Genomic DNA, 19237 nt, shown 5'->3' on the forward strand with positions numbered 1-19237 from the left:
TCCCCTATGATCCGCCTCCTGCCCTACCAACACAGCCCAGCATCTGCCCACCAGCATAGCATAGATGTCCACTGTGTTGTGCATTGGCTGTGTGTGCGTGCGTGCGTGCGTGCGTGCGTGCGTGCGCGTGCGCGTGCGTGCGTGTGTAGGGGGGATTTAGTATTTTAAACATGGCTTCGTTGTTATGTCTGCCCAGGCTTTGATGTTCTCCAAACCTCCAACTAAGTGCCGCTCATTTTGGGTAACTCTGGAGAGGGAGAATCACTTCCAGATTGGGCTTCCTACTCTGTATGATTGGGTGTTGGGTTATAATGGCAGGGAGTGGCAATGACAGGGGGAAGGGATGTTAGGAGTACCTCTGCCTGACCGTCAGCCACTAGACGTGGGCCCTGGGCACTGGAAACACACACATGCAGAACGCATGTACGTACACACACACACACACACACACACACACACACATGCAACATTGACAAACACACACACACACACACACACACACACACACACACACACACACACACACACACACACACACACACACACACAGGGTTGGGGAGTAACGGATTACATGTAAGGGATTACAAAAACCGTAACTGTAATCCGTTACGTTACCAGCAAAATATTGTAATCAGATTACAGATACTTTTGAAAAACTAGATGATTACTTCGAGGATCACTTTTCAATTCAGAAAGGATGTTTGCGAAAAAAATATTCGACACTGTTTTTTTCAATGACATTCAAATCAGCATTGAAAAAAGGCGCAAGTTTAAATTCATTCCACGTGAGCGAGCCTGACCACAATTCAGAGACCACTATGACACACCAAATGTGTTTGATGGTTCACGGGAAAAGGGCAGGAATAGGCTTTTGTAGGCAACAGTCCAAGCTATGTCTTCCAATGGTGCGACTGCTGTCGGCATCCAAAGATTATCCAACTTGAATAAACGCTTGGAGATAAGGATGACAGCAGTGGTGTAGTCTATGGCGATACGGATATCACTTACTATTGATATCTACAGAGCGCATTGATGTAAAATGTTCTCTTGCAACAGCTGCATAGTGCGGATCCCAGCCTATGGAATAAAAGTGACACTTTTATCGATCAATCTAATTCATGCTGATAAAAAAATATATATATATTGATTCTTGAAGAATATAACTTATAAATGCCTCATGAGCTTAGTTCAACTGTCACACAACTGTCACAATCCAAAAAAATAAGTTTGTTTTACTCCACTGTTTGTAAACAATGTAAATGTAAACAAACACTATATAGCCTCAAAACATGGTTTAAATAATAATTTTGAACAATTGAAACAAACGTTACTGAGTTTGGGTAATCCAAAAGTTATGTTACCGATTACAATTTTGGACAGGTAACTAGTAACTGTAATGGATTACATTTAGAAAGTAACCTACCCAACCCTGCACACAGACACACACACATGAAACTGTCTCAAGTCTTTTTATAGAAACCATAAACTTAGTCATCCAGAGAACTATTGAAATGATTTCCACCCCTGGCCTGGACCCATAAATAAACACATAGCCAGTTCCGGGATCAAAAATAACGTGAAAGTTTCAGGTCTCATTTTGAAGACATCCTGTGCCACCTCAAACAACCCTTTCACTCGCTCTGCACTGCAGTCGGGTGTGGGTTATTTCCCTACCTTTAGATTCAGGCTCTATACCCCTGCTCACCTCCAACCTGTCTCTCACCTTTGTATGTGTTGAATGCGTGTGTATGTGTTGGTGGGGTGGGGGAGGGGGGGTAGTGGGTTGAGAGTATGTGCAGGGGGTGCGGACGGGGTATGTAGGTATTGTTGACAATGTGTATGTGGGGGGGGGGGGGGGGGTAGTGTTGAGAGAATGTGCGGATGGGGGTATGTAGGTATTGTTGAACATGTATGGGTGGTGTGTTTGGGTGTGTGGGTAGTGTTGAAAGTGTGTCTGTATGACTAATGCCGCAGCCCCACCACAGCGAGGCTCTGGCTCAGTCTGGCTCAGTCTGTCTCAGTGTGGTTCAGTGTGGCTCAGTGTGGCGGTGGTACAGTGGATTGGTAAACAGTCACAACTGTCTCCCATCTCGCTCATCTGTGTACTTGCCTGTCTATGTCTGCAGCCCAGAGGCTCAACCTGGGATTTCACAGGGGCCACATATAGACTACACTGTATACTGTGGGAAAAGGCTCTCTATTGTAATGAATAGTAGATGACATTACAACCATAGTTGTGTTCTGTACTTAACAGAATGGTAATTCATGGTAACTTGCGATTGATTCACACGGGGAGTGTTTTATCAGTGGTATTTTATGTGTTCTCCTCATTCATGTGGTGACAATGTTACAAAAATATCAAAACTAGCTTGACCCTGATTATGGATCGGATTTCTTTACTTTACAAAAATCGCTTTTTTCCCCACCTACCTGAAAGCCCCAAAGACCATTCAATCGAAACGATTCTACTTCATTCAGCCATGAGATATAACAGAGGGTAGACCTAGAGGAGGAACAGAGAAGTGAGTGTGTTTTAATCTAAATAGAGAGATTAAAGACGTTACTCTCAAAGCACTCTGGCCGTGCTCTAGAAAGGGCCCCTAATTTCCGCTTCAAAAAACCCTACTTAGGTCTGTGAAAACCAAAGAATACATTATGCGCAAAGTGTTTCATCAGCATAGGGAATGAAGCGGCAGAGACAAGGGTCAAGGTGTAGCCTATTGGCCGTCGGGGGGGGAGGGGAGAGGCCATCATCCATCATTAATTCCTAGTGATGTCTCAAACACCATTACCTCTTTTATTTAACACCGGATTCCTGTTCAAACACAACCCCGTGCCAGATAAAAGGCAATAACAATATGCTAATAGATGTCCTTTTAAGTGAAATTAGATTACTGCAGGAGGAGCACTGTGCGTTTGCCGTACTTTAAAAAGGTTTAATATCTAATTGGAATTTTGTCTTTGATGTTATCGGAGACCGAAGATTGTAGACTGGCGTTGGATTGAAGTCTTGCGTTAATTTCACCTCTCTTTAGGTGCATGCGCACTTTTGTGCTTACGTGTGTGTTCGTTTGCACTCGCTCCAATGCGTGTACACACTAGTCGGTCTCTGTTACAACAACAGAATCGCAATTATGTCTAAGTTGTGTGTGTGTGGGGGGGGGTTAAATAGAGGGAGGCTGATAATTATACGTTAAAGGAGTGCGCTCATTTGGTCTCTGCGAGTGTGTGTAAAGGAACACACATAGTGAACCACTTCAAGGACGGCTAATTTCCTTTAGGAAAGGAGAGACATCAAGAAACTGAAATATAAAATTGTGTGGCGGCTCTAATGTTACAAGGAAATGGTACATCAACCTCAGACCTTGAAACGGAACCAGTGGTCCTAGACGGTTTTTCTGGTCTCTTACAGATGAGAGAGAGAGAGAGCTAAAGAGAGAGAGAGAGACCTAAAGAGAAAGAGAGAGAGCAAAAGAGAGAGAGAGAGAGACACAGCTAAAGAGAGAGTGAGAGGGAGAGAGAAAGAGAGAGAGAGAGAGATGCCCTGCTCCTGAATATACTGTAGACCACGTGGTTTGTCAGATGCAAAAATACTCCTGAGATCCAGTGTTAGGAGGTTTACGTTTGATGTGATCAGGTGATAGAGGGGAATGTTGAAAGTATGTTTTAATGCGTGTCGCCGCGCGTGGGAAGAACTGCCTTAAAGTGATAAGGCATTCACTTTATAAAACAGCAGGGGGCCAATGTGAAGCCGGCCAGGCGAGCCTCAGCCTCTCTCTGTTGTGCTGCTGCTGGAGTCTTCAGAGCAGCAGAGAGAAACAGAAGTTTTCTGAAATATGTACATTCACATGAAAATCAATGCCTCAGCCAAACTTTCAAACACACACACACTGACAAAATATGAAAGGCTCTGCTATTGGAACTGTGTCCAAGAACGGGTGAATACCTCCAACATGGTAACCACTGTGACATATCATATGTCACACAGCATGCTGTTAGCATTAGAAATAACTGGATTTCACGTAAGTTATTGAAAGCCATTTGTAAACAGAAACATGAAAGCAAACAAGCTCTCACGCAACCTCCCTTGATCATCAAAGGCCTATCGATCAAATGTACCCCCACACCCTCCACCCCTCCCTGAATCCCCAGCCAACCCAATGGGAGCAAATGTATTCAGCCTCCAAAGCACATCTGTTTGTTCCAAGCCATGCTTAAAATGACGACCGCCTCTCATTCTCTCTCTCCTTCTCTGTCTCTCTCTCACACTCTTTCTTTCTTTCGTGCTCTCTCTCTCTCTATCTCTCTCTGTTGCAGTCCAACAAAGTTTCGGTGGTCCAGCAGTCTCACGGGATGCACCCTCTGACGTCCCTGTTGCCGTACAGCAACGACCACTTCAACCCCAGCCCCCCTCACCTGCCCACAGACATGAGCCAGAAAGGTAGGTCACCCAATCATCTCCCTCATCATCATCTCCCTCATTACCATCTCCCTCATCATCATCTCCCTCATCATCTCCATGTCCCTCATGATCATCATCTCCCTCATGATCATCGTCTCCCTCATCATCATCTCCCTCATCATCGTCTCCCTCATCACCGTCTCCCTCATCATCATCTCCCTCATCATCATCTCCCTCATCACCGTCTCCCTCATCATCATCTCCCTCATCATCGTCTCCCTCATCACCGTCTCCCTCATCACCGTCTCCCTCATCATCATCTCCCTCATCATCATCTCCCTCATCATCGTCTCCCTCATCATCGTCTCCCTCATCATCGTCTCCCTCATCATCGTCTCCCTCATCATCATCGCCCTTATCATCATTTCCCTCATCATAACTCACACTAGCCAGATGAGTGGGAAGGCCTGACTTCTCCTGTCAGTCACCATAGCAGAGTAATACAATAGTCCACGGTCCTTCTCGATTCCCATTTTATATGGTCATTATTTCACCTGTATCTAATTGAAGTAGTACTTCCATCTGAATTTGAACAACAATCCTGAAAGAAGAATATGGTTCCCCTTTCACCATCTACTTGGGCCGATGCCTCTGTGGAGCCTCTCACTTCTCTTAAGTCAGACATGTACTGTGCCACTGCTATGACCTTACCATGAAAAACTCTGGGCCCTTATTAATAGCATATTACGTGCACGCACGCACGCACGCACGCACGCACGCACGCACACACACACACTTCCACCCCTGGTTCCTGAGCTGCAGCGGTGGAGCCGAGCAGCAGCTGCAGCCCAGAGATGGGCTGCATCCCGAATGACACCCTATTCCTTATAGGCCCTGGTCAAAAGTAGTGCACTATCTGGGAGAAATGGTGCAGCCCAGAGACAGGCCCTTCTTTCCAGTGAGCCTCCAGCGGTCCCACCACCGCACTTGAAGTGGTCCCTTCCCCACGAGGGCGCTTGCCACACCAACCCCCTCTCAACCACACACACACACACACAACACCACCACACACCACACCCACACACAACCACACACACACACACACACACGACACACACACACACACACGCAACACACACACACACACACACACAACACACAGCTGGGAGCAATTAGGTGACAATCACACAGGGCCATCTCGGCAGCACACAAGGAAGGTTCTGCTTAGCACGCTACTCTTACACAGTCGCTCGCACACTTGGCTCGCATAGTCACTCACAGACCCACACCCACCGCGCTCACTCCATCACGCTTCTAAACATCTCCCACGAAGATGCTACTCAAATCCAGAGAGAGAGAGAGAGAGAGGTGACAAATGTGTTTGAGTTCATCTTTGTCAATTCAATGGATCCGATTCATTTTCAGTGGGATGAAAATGCCATTTTAAGCCGAACACAGCCGGAGTCACACTTTAATTAACAAGCCAATGAAAATGTCATCTTGCATCACTCTGGTAAAGACTGACTCTGGCTGAATAGCAATCAGTGTTGGAGTGTGGCTGTAGTTTGGCCAAGACTGGGTCTGTCTGTCAGTGCCGCTGCCTGCGTCAGGGCCTGTCTCTGTCCACTCTGAGAGACGGGCAGGCGCAGAGAGACAAAACCCCCTCTCACAGACAGAGCAAGGCAGCAGGCCCCAGCCCAGACAACCTCTCTCAGTTTCCAGTTGGAATTCCCTTGCTCTCCCATTCCTTTTCTAGACTGGGGCTGAGCGGTGTAGCAGCTAGGTAACGTGCCAATGCCCAGGGGTGACGCGAGGGCCGAGAACCAGTGACTCACCCCATAATGAGAGGTCTGGCCCTACCTGTACACAGCTGATACCTCCTTACCTCCTTCTGACACCATCTCACCTCACCCCTGTTACTGTGCTACATCCTCTTACCTCAGACACCATCACACCTCACCCCTCTTACCACACACCTTGCGCTGCAGGCCTACCTCAGTATCCTCACATTGATTTCACACAGTACCTTACTTTGCAGTGTACAGAGACTGCAGCTGACAATCAGTCTGAGTTTCCAGCAGCTTCTCTGACAAGTGTCCCTTCAAGTACTCTCCATCCATGTTCCATTACCCCACTCAGCCAGCCAGCCAGTCTGTCTGCATGTCAGTCAGTACATTCACGACAGACATTGACTATTAGTCATTCAGTGTCAACCATCATACCAAACGATCAAAGTCAGACCATGTCGTCACGTTTGTTTACGTGTGCAGCTTTGCCTGCTCTAGGGTGAAGTACAGAGTGAAAAATAGAAAAGTACAGGATAAACGAAAGCTACTGTAATGCACTGTACTCTACGGGTCTTTGGGTCTTTTTTCAGGCACAGCACAAGAGCTACTGTCCAGTCATTTTGGATTCCGATACAATAACAGTTTCTCTTTCTGTGGTTTTGGCTACAGTAACAGGTTGTCAGTATTGAAATGCTCTTTTGAGCCGTGTATCCTAGAAACCTATCGAGGGGTTATTTGACTACGTTGTTTTATCTTGCACCTGAAAGATTCAGTTAACTGAACGATCTTATGTCTGATGTCATTTCACGGATGTTTGTTTCAATGTATTTCATGTTTTTCTTTACCGTCAGAAATGTTAAAGAAACAAAACAGTGCAATTACTACATTTTAACCGATAAATAAAACAAAAGTGACATTTCATTTTGAATTTACCTGGATAGATTCAAGTTAAAGTTAAATGTCGTTTTTTTTTGTTTTTTTTTAAGGCTAAGAATTGAAGTTGACTCCGTCATAAACGCATGAAATATCAAGCGGGGTTAAAGTTGTTTCTGGAGACCTCTTATTGTGACGTAACTGTGTTGGGAGAGTAGAGATTGAGACCGCACAGTGGTCTGTACACGAGGGACAGAGGCTTTTTTAGGAGGACGGGAGGGACGAGAGCGGTACATTCCAGTCCTTCAGATTTCTAAATGATCCAGTCCAGAAACAGGCCTGCAGCGACGGCAAATTACAGTAATCTGCAGCATTCTTCTGCAACAAATATAGGTTACCTTCGGGTTGCGCTTAAGTGCTAGGTGCTCGCTGTTGACAAAGGACTTCCTTTGAAAGGCACAGAGAGAGCCTTTTTTTTGTTTTGTTTCGGGACGCTGCTCTTTTATGTCGGCCGACTCGATAATGGGAAACGTCCCGTTTATTAAAACCATTTCGCTGCCTGGCCTAGCGAGCGTCAGTAGGGTGGGTGTCTGTGGAGCGGGGTGAAGTAGTGAGTGGGGTCCTAACCTCACAGGCTTCTGATTGACTGACACATCATGGGAAGGAACTTGTAGCTTGGATCAAGATCCCTCTTTGCCATGAGACAATTGTTGGTGGTGCGATGCAAGCAGCAGGGGCCAGACAGTAAAACTGCTTGCCCTAGGAGAAGACGACGTAAGCTCAGAATGTCAAAGTCGTGTTCACAGGAAACTGGCTGTTACAAAGGAGTGGAAACAAAGAACATAGTTCACGGCTCTGAGTTTCTTCATTTCACTTGGTAGTGGTTCAACAAGATGCTGGAGGGCTGACTTTAGGCCTTAGTTCTCGTACATCGTACTTCAACACCCCCTTGACCCTCCCAGTAGGGGTGTATGAGAATGGGGGAGGTTGTGTGTTTGACCTGTGTGTGTAATGGTAGGTTCCCAGCCAGGTAATGAGGCCCTTGCTGAGTCAAGGGCCCTGAGTTAACAAGCCTGTCTTCTCCTGTGTGTCCCCTCCAGGCGTTCACAGGCACCAGTCCCAGGACATCTCAGGCTTCTACTCCTTATACTCAGGGCGTGTTGGGACAGATGCCCCCTCCATGGGCTGGTAAGTCTCACGCACACACACACATACACACTCTCTCTCTCGTGCACACACACACACACACACACACACACACCACACACCACACACACACACTCACAAGTACACACACACACACACATGATACTCTCTCGCACACGTACATCAACCAATCCAGTTTCACCTCCGCTACTCAATACTTTTTTTGCATGGTGTTCTTTAATGGAAGCCTTTCCAACATAATCCAGGTAGAATCAGGAAATCCCCAGGGCAACTCTCTAGGACCCTTACTTTTTTCAATCTTTACTAACGACATACCACTGGCTTTGAGTAAAGCCATGTATGCAGATGACTCAACACTATACACGTCAGCTACTACAGCGACTGAAATGATTGCAACACTTAACAAAGAGCTGCAGTTAGTTTCAGAGTGGATGGCAAGGAATAAGTTAGTCCTAAATATTTCTAAAACTAAAAGCATTGTATTTGGGACAAATCATTCACTAAACCCTAAACCTCAACTAGGTGACTAAAATGCTTGGAGTAACCCTGGATTGTAAACTGTCATGGTCAGAACATATTGATACAACAGTAGCTAAGATGGGGAGAAGTCTGTCCATAATAACGCACTACTATGCCTTCTTACAGCACTATCAACAAGGCAGGTCCTACAGGCTCTAGTTTTGTCGCACCTGGACTACTGTTCAGTCGTGTGGTCAGGTGCCACAAAAAAAGGACTTAGGAAAATTGAAATTGGCTCAGAACAGGGCAGCACGTCTGGCACTTGGATGTACACAGAGAGCTAACATTAATAATATACATGTCAATCTCTCCTGGCACAAAGTGGAGGAGAGATTGACTTCATCACTTCTTGTATTCATGAGAGGTATTGACATATTGAATGCACCGAGCTGTCTGTTTGAACTACTGGCACACAGCTCAGACACCAATGCATACCCCACAAGACATGCCACCAGAGGTCTCTTCACAAGTCCAGAACAGACTATGGGAAGCGCACAGTACTACATAGAGCCATGACTACATGGAACTCTATTCCACATCAAGTAACTAATGCAAGCAGTAGAATCAGATTTTTTWWAAACAGATTAAAAATACACCTTATGGAACAGCAGGGACTGTGTAGCAACACAAACATAGGCACAGACGCGTGCATACACACACACACAATAACATACGCACTATACACACACGTACACATGGCTTTTGTACTGTAGATATGCCTTCGCAGCAGCTAATGGGGGTCCATAATAAATACAAATACAAACCACTTCATCCCACACAGTTAGTAGCTCCTATAAAGCTGGTTATCGTGACAAAATTGGTGATTGAATAGTTCACTTCCTAAGATACGAACGCCCTGATTCATTGATCATATCTAGCCTGGTGTTCCACTCTCAAAATGAAACTACTGTCTTCCCTTGTCTTCCCGGCCTCTAAGGCACTATCACAGAAAGTGGATACGATGCCAAATCAGAACATGTTTTAACACCCATAATCTCAGACACGCTGTGGCTAACAATCCATCCATTGACTTGAGCTCAACTTTACAAATCCATGTATTAAAAATCTGTAACTGGCAGAATAACTTTGAGCGAATCCCCCTGAACAATTGTGGGCTTATCTTAAATGTGATGGGGATTTGGTTCACCATAATAGAATGACAGCTAATACTACTTCCATTCACATCCATGCTGTGTGTCTTTAAAGCTGGTGAAGGACATTGGCACTCCCTAAACAGGCTCCGCTCGGCACGAGGCAGATTGCTGCAATTTCTCTGGTCTGTCCCTCCACCACTGAACTCACTGCCTTTTGTTTCAGACACTTAAGTTAACAGTCACTACAGACTTGCTGTGGTATTGTCAAAAAATCATCTTGTTTACAAACTTGTAATCTTCTTAGTGCAGATTATGCATTTGTTTGGTTTTCTTGTGTCCCTCTTTGTGTGGGGAAAGAGAGAGCAAGGAAAGGAGATGACAAAGAACTGGATGTGACTCACTCCAGCCACCGTATGGCACGTGACTGGGGCCTGGGAGGATGTGTATTGTCTTCTTTCCACATGAAGCTAGGCAGCCCACTGTAGGCACAGCCTAGCAGATTGCAATACGTTTCACAGTTAATTTGTTTCAAAGAAGTTCAGATACAGGTCTAAGTAAAAAAATGGATTGAGATTTCTCTATAGAGTTTGAATAGTTGGTACTCTTAAAGGGACATGAGAGGGACAAATCACAAATCTATCGGTATGCAAATACACAGAAAAACCCCATCCGTGCCTCAACACAAACAGGAAATGTTCTCTCCCCAGCAGAGGACAGACAGGGCTGTGGAGAGGAGAGGTGTTAGTTGGGTCCTGGATGTGGATGTTGCTCCTAATGGGCCTGTTGGCTGGGATTAGCAAGTGAATCCCTCCCTGAGAGAACCCTCTGGACCTGGGAGCCTCCCTGACACTGAGCCTCCTCTGCCTTCCTTGATCTCAGGGACCTCCTGGGGCTGAGGAGGGCTGGGAAAGGGGGTGCTGCTGCATATCAAAGATTCCTGCCCCCCCATGCATCCATCCACCACCCTTCACACAGTCATGCTATACAGGTGTAGAATCTTAATTTGACCAGTTTCTCACAGTAGGAAAATAATCTTGCAGCAACAGGAAATTTGAATTATTTTGTGGATTATAATTAATGGACATTTTTGTAGGGGTTGATACATTTTTGTTAGGGCAAATCAAGTCTGAAATGTAATATTGGACATTACAAAAATTAGAAGCCTTTTTAAACTATACACAATACACAATAGACATGGTCGCCCTGTTCATGGCTCCTAAGAGCCAGAGATACTCTATATAGGGTCATGGAATATTGGATGACGGTAATTGGCAAGCCAAATGTCACTGTAATAACCGTTTGAATAAGGAAACGAACCTCGTCCCTCAACCGATCTCTCTCTCTTGTAGGACGTGGAACTCATATTCAAATTTGAAAACATAGTTCCACATTTTTTATATCGCTGCGCTCTCGTGTGACTCTCCATGAAATAGGAAGAACAACTAGATAGCTAAATTATTACAAATGCTGTGACAGTGATTTAATAGTTTGCAATTGTGAGAAAATAGAAACATACCAGTGGCTATCTCCTGCACAAATTCAGGACGTTAGTCGCCAGGCACTTCATCAGCTGTGTAGCTAACTGTTAACTTAGGCTCCTGACATAYTTAGCTAGCTAGTTAGCTAGCTTTTCCGTCACTGACATAAAAAACTTACTTAGCCTGTTTCAATTACCCTAAAGTTGTAGACATGCAGCCCCACAATTAAGAGGAACCGACTGTTATCAGAAATCAGTCCGTAGATCAGAATGTTTCTCCGCGATCGTTGGGTCAGCTGAGRACKGCAGCTGACTCAGGAGGCTACTGCAATGACTCGTGAATARTCATAATGATGTAGGCATTAGCACTACTAGCTACAGTAGCTTGCTAGTTAGCTTTTGTTGGAAGATTCAACATTGTGGGGCGTTCGAGCAGATCACATGTGTCAAGTCGGTGACCAAAGTGTGCTGCATTATGGGGATAAACATTTTCGACTTGCGCCTACATGTTGACTCCATGAACTTTACAAAAATCACGTGATCAAAGGTCATGAATTTCTGACAGCAGTCGCCTGCAAGTTTCTGCAGTTGCTGTTCACCAACTTCATCCTGCAGCCATCGCCTGCACTGTGGGAGGCTGTATTGTCAACCAACCATTATGGTGTTTTTGTTTGACCCACGCGAACGTGACCAAAGATGTGACTGGAACAGGAACCAACTTTGCCGCAATACATGTATACAGTGGATATGTACAAATGAATGTAACATTTCAGGCTCTCTCTCTCACCAGTTGATTGTACAACGTACACACATATATTTTCAGTTTGTGAGTGTGTGGGGTTGGAGACATTCCTATATCGACATTATAAAGAACAACTTTTATAAACAATAGCAACACTGCCATGTTCCACTCAGCCTTGCTGTTGGGAAACCACACCAGTGTCCGACTTTCTACTGTCGCAGAGATGCACCTCCCGACTTCGCTCCTCGTCTTTGGTCTTTCAGTTGGTGACGTCACCCGCGCTGAGAACTAGAAGTAGTTGTTTCCCTTGCTCTGCAAGGGACACAGCTTTTGTGGTGCAATAGATAATGAGGTTTCTTGGGTGGCAGTTGGAAATGTGTTCAGAGGGTCCTTGGCTCAAGCCCTGGTTGGGGCGAGGAGAGGGACGGAAACAATACTGGTACATTAGGATGGACTTAACTCCATAACCAGTCATGATCAAGCCCCTCATTAGCTAGCTAGTACACATACTGAGAACCCAGACTGCCCGTATATACCTATAGCAGGGCTATTCAACCAGGGTCCGCAAAAATATTTGTATATTTTGTTTTTAAGTGTTGTTTTTCCCCCACCAATGTTTTTATGAATATCGCTAGCAATAACAGAATCAACTCATTTTGAATTACATACCTACAGTAGAACATAGGAAAATATATTATTTCTAATGATGTCAACTTCATTTCTAAACTCCTAATATTGAGCAAATTACACTTATTGGAACCAATTACACTCACTGGATTATCTGACATAGGCGAATAGGCTACCAGTGCGGCAAGTGCCACTGGCTGCTGGTAAGCTTTCTTGACTTCGACATCATGTTTTGCTAACATATGATGGAGGTCCCTGGAATGGTATCAAACAGATGGTTTCTATGTGTTCCATGCCATTCCATTTGCTCCGTTCCAGCCATTATTATGAGCCGTCCTCCCCTCAGCAGCCTCCACTGGTCTAAACATATTGTCAGAAGTTAGGCAGTGAGGATTTGGTCAGCAGCCTAGTTGAACCCTGTTGCATCCCTATTTGTCCTCCCAACCACAGGCAAAGTCAGCCTGTCTATCCCCTGTCCTCATGTGGATTCAGACAGCCCTACTCCTCCAGTCTCCCCAACAGCTCTTCCTACCCCAGGTACAGTATGAGCTGAGCCGCTTCAGTCTGGGGAGGGAATCGCAAAGTACATACCCCTTCCAGACCAATGCTTCTACTCCTCCCACCTACCATGTGCCCTTCGCTATTGCCTTGTACAGGTGCCTCCGCAATGTGTGTCCTGTCTTTCTGTGTGCCAACTGCTATAAACTACCCTGCAACTGTGTGGGGACACACATGAAGAGACAAACCCGTCTGTTCTCCTGGACGGAAGTGTGAGTGCAGCAGTGTGTCTCCTGTTGCTGTGACAAAGAGAGACGCTATACGCCACTGCAAACTGTCTGCTGTTGACTGTTGTTATTTTAGGCAAAGGRTCAGTCATGAGATCGCTCCTCTGTTACTGTAACTGGCGAGCCAAACATGCTAGCTCAGTTAGCTTCAGAAATAAATCCAACTGGAGACGTGGTTCACATTTAAATGTCACCAAACATCTATGTCACACCGCGTTCTCTCATTCCCATCAGTTCAGGGTGAAACTGTAGGATTTGAAATGTTTATTTTACACTAGAAGAATGATGTCTTTGGAATTGTATAAATCAGAAAATACATTTAATGACCAGGTATATCAAATATGAATTTCAGGAAATCAACAAAAAAAAAACATTTCCAACATTGCAACTAAAACGTTCAGTAAAGTTTCAGTAAATGGCACTTTTCATTCCCAATCCAATAATGAATAAATAGATGTCATCAACAATATGAATCTCAGAAAATAACACACTGAAAAGAAGCCTTTAACGAAACACTAATGAAAAGTAGAGCAAGTACATTCATGTTATCTACTGTATCTACAGCGCCGCCTAGCTTTTGTCTGAGTGTGACCACAGCTCCATCTGCTGGCGTTGGAAGAGACTTCTCACAGTCTTAACGCTCTGAGAGGACTGCCAGGAAGCCCATTCTTTCAGGGCCAACCAACCGCCCGCGTGCTTCAGCGCTTCATGTTCACGTTGCCATATATAAAGACAAAACATATTGTCTGATCCTTTGGTCTCTGTCTCTCTTTGTCTCTCTCTCGCCCTCCCTCTGTCTCTCCCCTTCTAGGTTCTCTCACTCTCTGATGCTAGGGCCAGGCATGCACTCAACGGGGATCCCCCATCCAGCCATCGTGCCACCTTCAGGCAAACAGGACCATCATGACCATTACGACAGGAACATGTACGCGTAAGTACCCCCATGGTGAACCCCTGTCTCTACAATGACACACGTGTCTGTCAAAGGAGATGTGTGATCTGTGTGTGCTAGCTACATGGCATACAATATTATAGTATCTCATTGATGCATTGAAAGTGTATCAAAAGCTTAGATGGATGAATAGCGCCTTACTGTTTTGATGTTCTTGTGTACATATTCACCACGGGTGTCCCTGTTGATCTTGTTTGTTTTGCTCTGCTCCCCCCCCCCCCCCCCCTCCTCAGTAAGCCACACCAGGAGCCCAAGCGGGAGAAGGAGCCTAAGAAGCCAGTGATCAAGAAGCCTCTGAATGCTTTCATGCTGTACATGAAGGAGATGAGGGCCAAGGTGATCGCTGAGTGCACGCTGAAGGAGAGCGCTGCAATCAACCAGATACTTGGCAGAAGGGTGAGCAGCGAGCACACACACACACACACACACACACACACACACACACTAAAACACACACATACATCCATGAATACTCATGCAGCAAAGAGACTCATTCCCAAATCCCTCGTCTCAACCCCTGCTGTTGATTTCACACATGAGAGATGGACTTGAGAGGAATATCTCAGTAATGTGAGTTACCCCCTGCACGACTGACTGCTGCATATGATACCATTGACCAAGATACAGAAATATATCAATGGGATGAATATCATCAAATCAAATCAAACTTTATTTGTCACATGCGCTGAATACAACAAGTGTAGACCTTACTTGCTTACTTACAAGCCCTTAACAACAGTGCAGTTCAAGAAGAGTTAAGAAAATATTTACCAAATAAACTATAGGGGGGGGGGGGGTCAATGTAATAGTACGGTGGCCATTTGATTAATTGTTCAGCAGTCTTATGGCTTGGGGGTAGAAGCTGTTAAGGACCCCTTTGGACCTAGACTTGGTGGTCCGGTACTGCTTGCCGTGCGGAAGCAGAGTAAATAGTCTATGACTTGGGTGACTGGAGTCTCTGACAATTTTATGGGCTTTTCTCTGACACCGCCTATTATATAGGTCCTGGATTGCAGGAAGCTTGGCCCCAGTTTGTACTGGGCCGTACGCACTACCCTCTGTAGCACCTTACGGTCAGATGCCGAGCAGTTGCCATACCAGGCGGTGATGCAACCGGTCAGGATGCTCTCGATGGTGCAGCTGTATAACTTTTTGAGGATCTGGGGACCCATACCAAATCTTTTCAGTCTCCTGAGGGGGAAAAGGTTTTGTCGTGCCCTCTTCACGACTGTCTTGGTATGTTAAGACCATGATAGATTGTTGGTGATGTGGACACCGAGGAACTTGAAACTCTCGACCCGCTCCACTACAGCCCCGTTGATGTTAATGGGGGCCTGTTCGGCCCGCCTTTTCCTGTAGTCCACGATCAGCTCCTTTGTCTTACATGATGTTGTCTGTCTCAGAACTTTTCACAGTGGCCCTTCATCTATCCAATGTCACTATATCTTGTGAAATGATTAAATAGTATGAATAAGTTGGTAACCCGTTGTATAAAAGTGATAATGCCCTCGAAGCCGGTGTTTGGAGTATATCTTGGCACAGTTTGCCAATATATCCTCCAAACACCGGCTTATCGGGCATTATCACTTAATTAGAGTTCTAAGGAGAATAATGAAAGACATTGAAGGTGTGTTCCACGACACGCTAGCGGAGTGGAACTGACCTTGCACAGAGTTGCATTATTTTCCAGAGAACGCATGGAGCCCCGAGTTGATTATCCCTTTTATACCATGGCTATAATTTAACACGTTTACCACTAGAAATGGTTTAATTTGCTGTTGGAAATGTGTTCAACYTCCACTGAAGTAGCTAGCAAGTTTACTAGATAGCTACAGTAGTTGCGGTGGTAACCAAACAAACAGACTGGTAACCAAACCATCAGTCCTAGCTTGCTATTATGAAAATCTAATTCAACAATACCAATACTGTTTTCAATTCTACTTTTGCTTTCAAAAGCAGCTCAAACAAAACATGTAAAAATGATCTATAGCCATTGAATTCTACCATGCAAACATACCGTGTGTTATAAGGAAAAAAATGCACGCTCTAGAATGTACTTCAAGTTATTCAGCAATGCCATGGTATAATTAAGCAATAAGGCCCGAGGAGGTGTGGTATATGGCCAATATGCCAAGGCTAAGGGCTGTTCTTAAGCTCGACGCAACACAGAGTATACCACAGCCCTTAGCCGTGGTATATTGGCTATATATCACAAACCCATGAGTTGACTTATTGCTATTATAAACTGGTTACCAATGTAAGCAGGTAGCCTAGTGGTTAGAGTGTTGGGCCAGTAACCAAAAGGTTGCTGGATTGAATCCCCAAGCTGACAAGGTAAAAATCTGTCGTTCTGCCCCTAAGCAAGGCAGTTAACCCACTACTCCCCGGGCGCTGAAGACATGGATGTTGATTAAGGCAGCCCCCTGCACCTCTCTGATTCAGAGGGGTTGGGTTAAATGCGGAAAACACATTTCAGTTGAAGGCATTCAATTGTACAACTGACTAGGTACAGTGCCTTGCAAAAGTATTCACCCCCTTGGCATTTTTCCGATTTTGTTCCATTACAACCTGTAATTTAAATGGATTTGGATTTCATGTAATGGACAAAATAGTCTAAATTGGTGAAGTGAAATGAATTGGTGAAGTGAAGTGAAAATTAAAAACGGAAAAGTGGTGCGTGCATATGTATTCACCACCTTTGCTATGAAGCCCCTAAATAAGATCTGGTGCAACCAATTACCTTCAGAAGTCACATAATTAGTTAAATAAAGTCCACCTGTGTYCAATCTAAGTGTCACATGATCTGTCACATGATCTCAGTATATATACACATGTTCTGAAAGGCTCCAGAGTCTGCAACACCACTAAGCAAGCGGCACCACCAAGCAAGCGGCACCAAGAAAACCAAGGAGCTCTCCAAACAGGTCAGGTACAAAGTTGTGGGAGTATCTGTCCATAGGACCACTTTAAGCCGTACACTCCACAGAGCTGGGCTTTATGGAAGAGTGTCCAGAAAAAGAAAAAAAATAAGCAAACACGTTTGGTGTTCGCCAAAAGGCATGTGGGAGACTCCCCAAACATATGGAAGAAGGTACTCTGGTTAGATGAGACAAAAATGTAGCTTTTTGGCCATCAAGGAAAACGCTATATCTGGTGCAAACCCTACACCTCACATCACCCCGAGAATACCAAACATGCTGTGGGGATGTTTTTCATCGGCAGGGACTGGGAAACTGGTCAAAATTGAAGGAATGATGGATGGTGCTAAATACAAGGAAATTATTGAGGGAAACCTGTTTCAGTCTTCCAGAGATTTGAGACTGGGACGGAGATTCACCTTCCAGCAGGACAATGACCCTAAGCATACTGCTAAAGCAACACTTGAGTGGTTTAAGGAGAAACATTTAAATGTCTTGGAATGGCCAAGTCAAAGCCCAGACCTCAATCCAATTGAGAATCTGTGGTATGACTTAAAGATTGCTGTACACCAGCGGAACCCATCCAACTTGAAGGAGCTGGAGCAGTTTTGCCTTGAAGAATGTGCCTATATGTGCCAAGCTTATAGAGACATACCCCAAGAGACTTGCAGCTGTAATTACTGCAAAATGTGGCTCTATAAAGTATTGACTTTGGGGGGGTGAATAGTTAAGTTTTCTGTTTTTTGTCTTATTTTTTGGTTTGTTTCACAATAAAAAAAATATTTTCCATCTTCAAAGGGGTAGGCATGTTGTGTATATCAAATTATACAAACCCCCCCAAAAATCTATTTTAATTCCAGGTTGTACTGCAACAAAATATGAAAAATGCCAAGGGGGTGAATACTTTCGCAAGCCACTGTATCCCCCTTTCCCTAATTAGAGCAGTACAAATAAATGTTTTGTCATACCCGTGGTAAACGGTCCGATATACCACGACTGTCAGCCAATCAGCATTCAGGGCTTGACCCACCCAGTTTATAAAACAATATACGGTGCATTCGGAAAGTATTCAGACCCCTTCACTTTTCCCACATTTTGTTACGTTACAGCCTTATTCTAAAATGGATTAAATAAATAAAAATCCTCATCAATACCCCATAATGCCAAAGCAAAAACAGGTTTTTAGAAATCTTTGCAAATGTATAAAAAAAGTATGCAGACCCTTTGCTATGAGACTCAACATTAAGCTCAGGTGCATCCTGTTCCCATTGATCATCCTTGAGATGTTTCTACAACTTGATTGGAGTCCGGCTGTGGTAAATTCAATTGATTAGACATGATTTGGGAAGGCACACACCTGTCTATATAAGGTCCCACAGTTGACAGTGCATGTCAGAGCAAAAACCAAGCCATGAGGTCGAAGGAATTGACCGTAGAGCTCCGAGACAGGATTGTGTCGAAGCACAGATCTGTGGAAGGGTACCAACACATTTCTGCAGCGTTGAAGATCCCCAAGAACCCAGTGCATTGTAATAAGATAAACGCATTCCCTCAGCCCTCCTAGCCTCAACAGTTGTCATTGTGCACGTCATTGTCGAGGCCGCGTGTCACAAACTCAAGGCCAGGTGCCAGATCCAAATAAAACGACATTGAACGAACTAAAACCAAATCAAACTGTGTAGAAATGCTAATGGYCCTAAATTTCTAGTCTCTTCACTCTGTCCAACTTGACAACAGTCATCGAAATGAAATCTATACAGTCAGGGAGCATCGAAAATTCCAAAAGCAATGGATAGAGGACTATTTTTTGCTAATGTTGATGGCGAGAAAATATCAATTTTAAGTGCGGCTGTCCGGACCTCAATAAAGACTGAATGTGGCCAGAGGGGAAAAT

The 19237-nt window shown here is 44.7% G+C and overlaps 1 protein-coding gene across 1 annotated transcript in view; it reads left to right on the forward strand.

Annotated features, from left to right (window-relative positions):
• The window catches only part of tcf7 (transcription factor 7), a 66456-nt gene that overhangs the window by 37612 nt on the left and 9607 nt on the right, over positions 1–19237 (forward strand). Inside the window, exons 4-7 of the mRNA XM_070449726.1 lie at positions 4318–4441; positions 8163–8250; positions 14285–14404; positions 14659–14846. Coding sequence (XP_070305827.1) covers positions 4318–4441; positions 8163–8250; positions 14285–14404; positions 14659–14846 — 520 coding nt within the window. The remainder of the gene's footprint in view (positions 1–4317; positions 4442–8162; positions 8251–14284; positions 14405–14658; positions 14847–19237) is intronic.

This window comes from Salvelinus sp. IW2-2015, linkage group LG20 (assembly GCF_002910315.2).
Source record: "Salvelinus sp. IW2-2015 linkage group LG20, ASM291031v2, whole genome shotgun sequence".
Taxonomy (NCBI): domain Eukaryota; kingdom Metazoa; phylum Chordata; class Actinopteri; order Salmoniformes; family Salmonidae; genus Salvelinus; species Salvelinus sp. IW2-2015.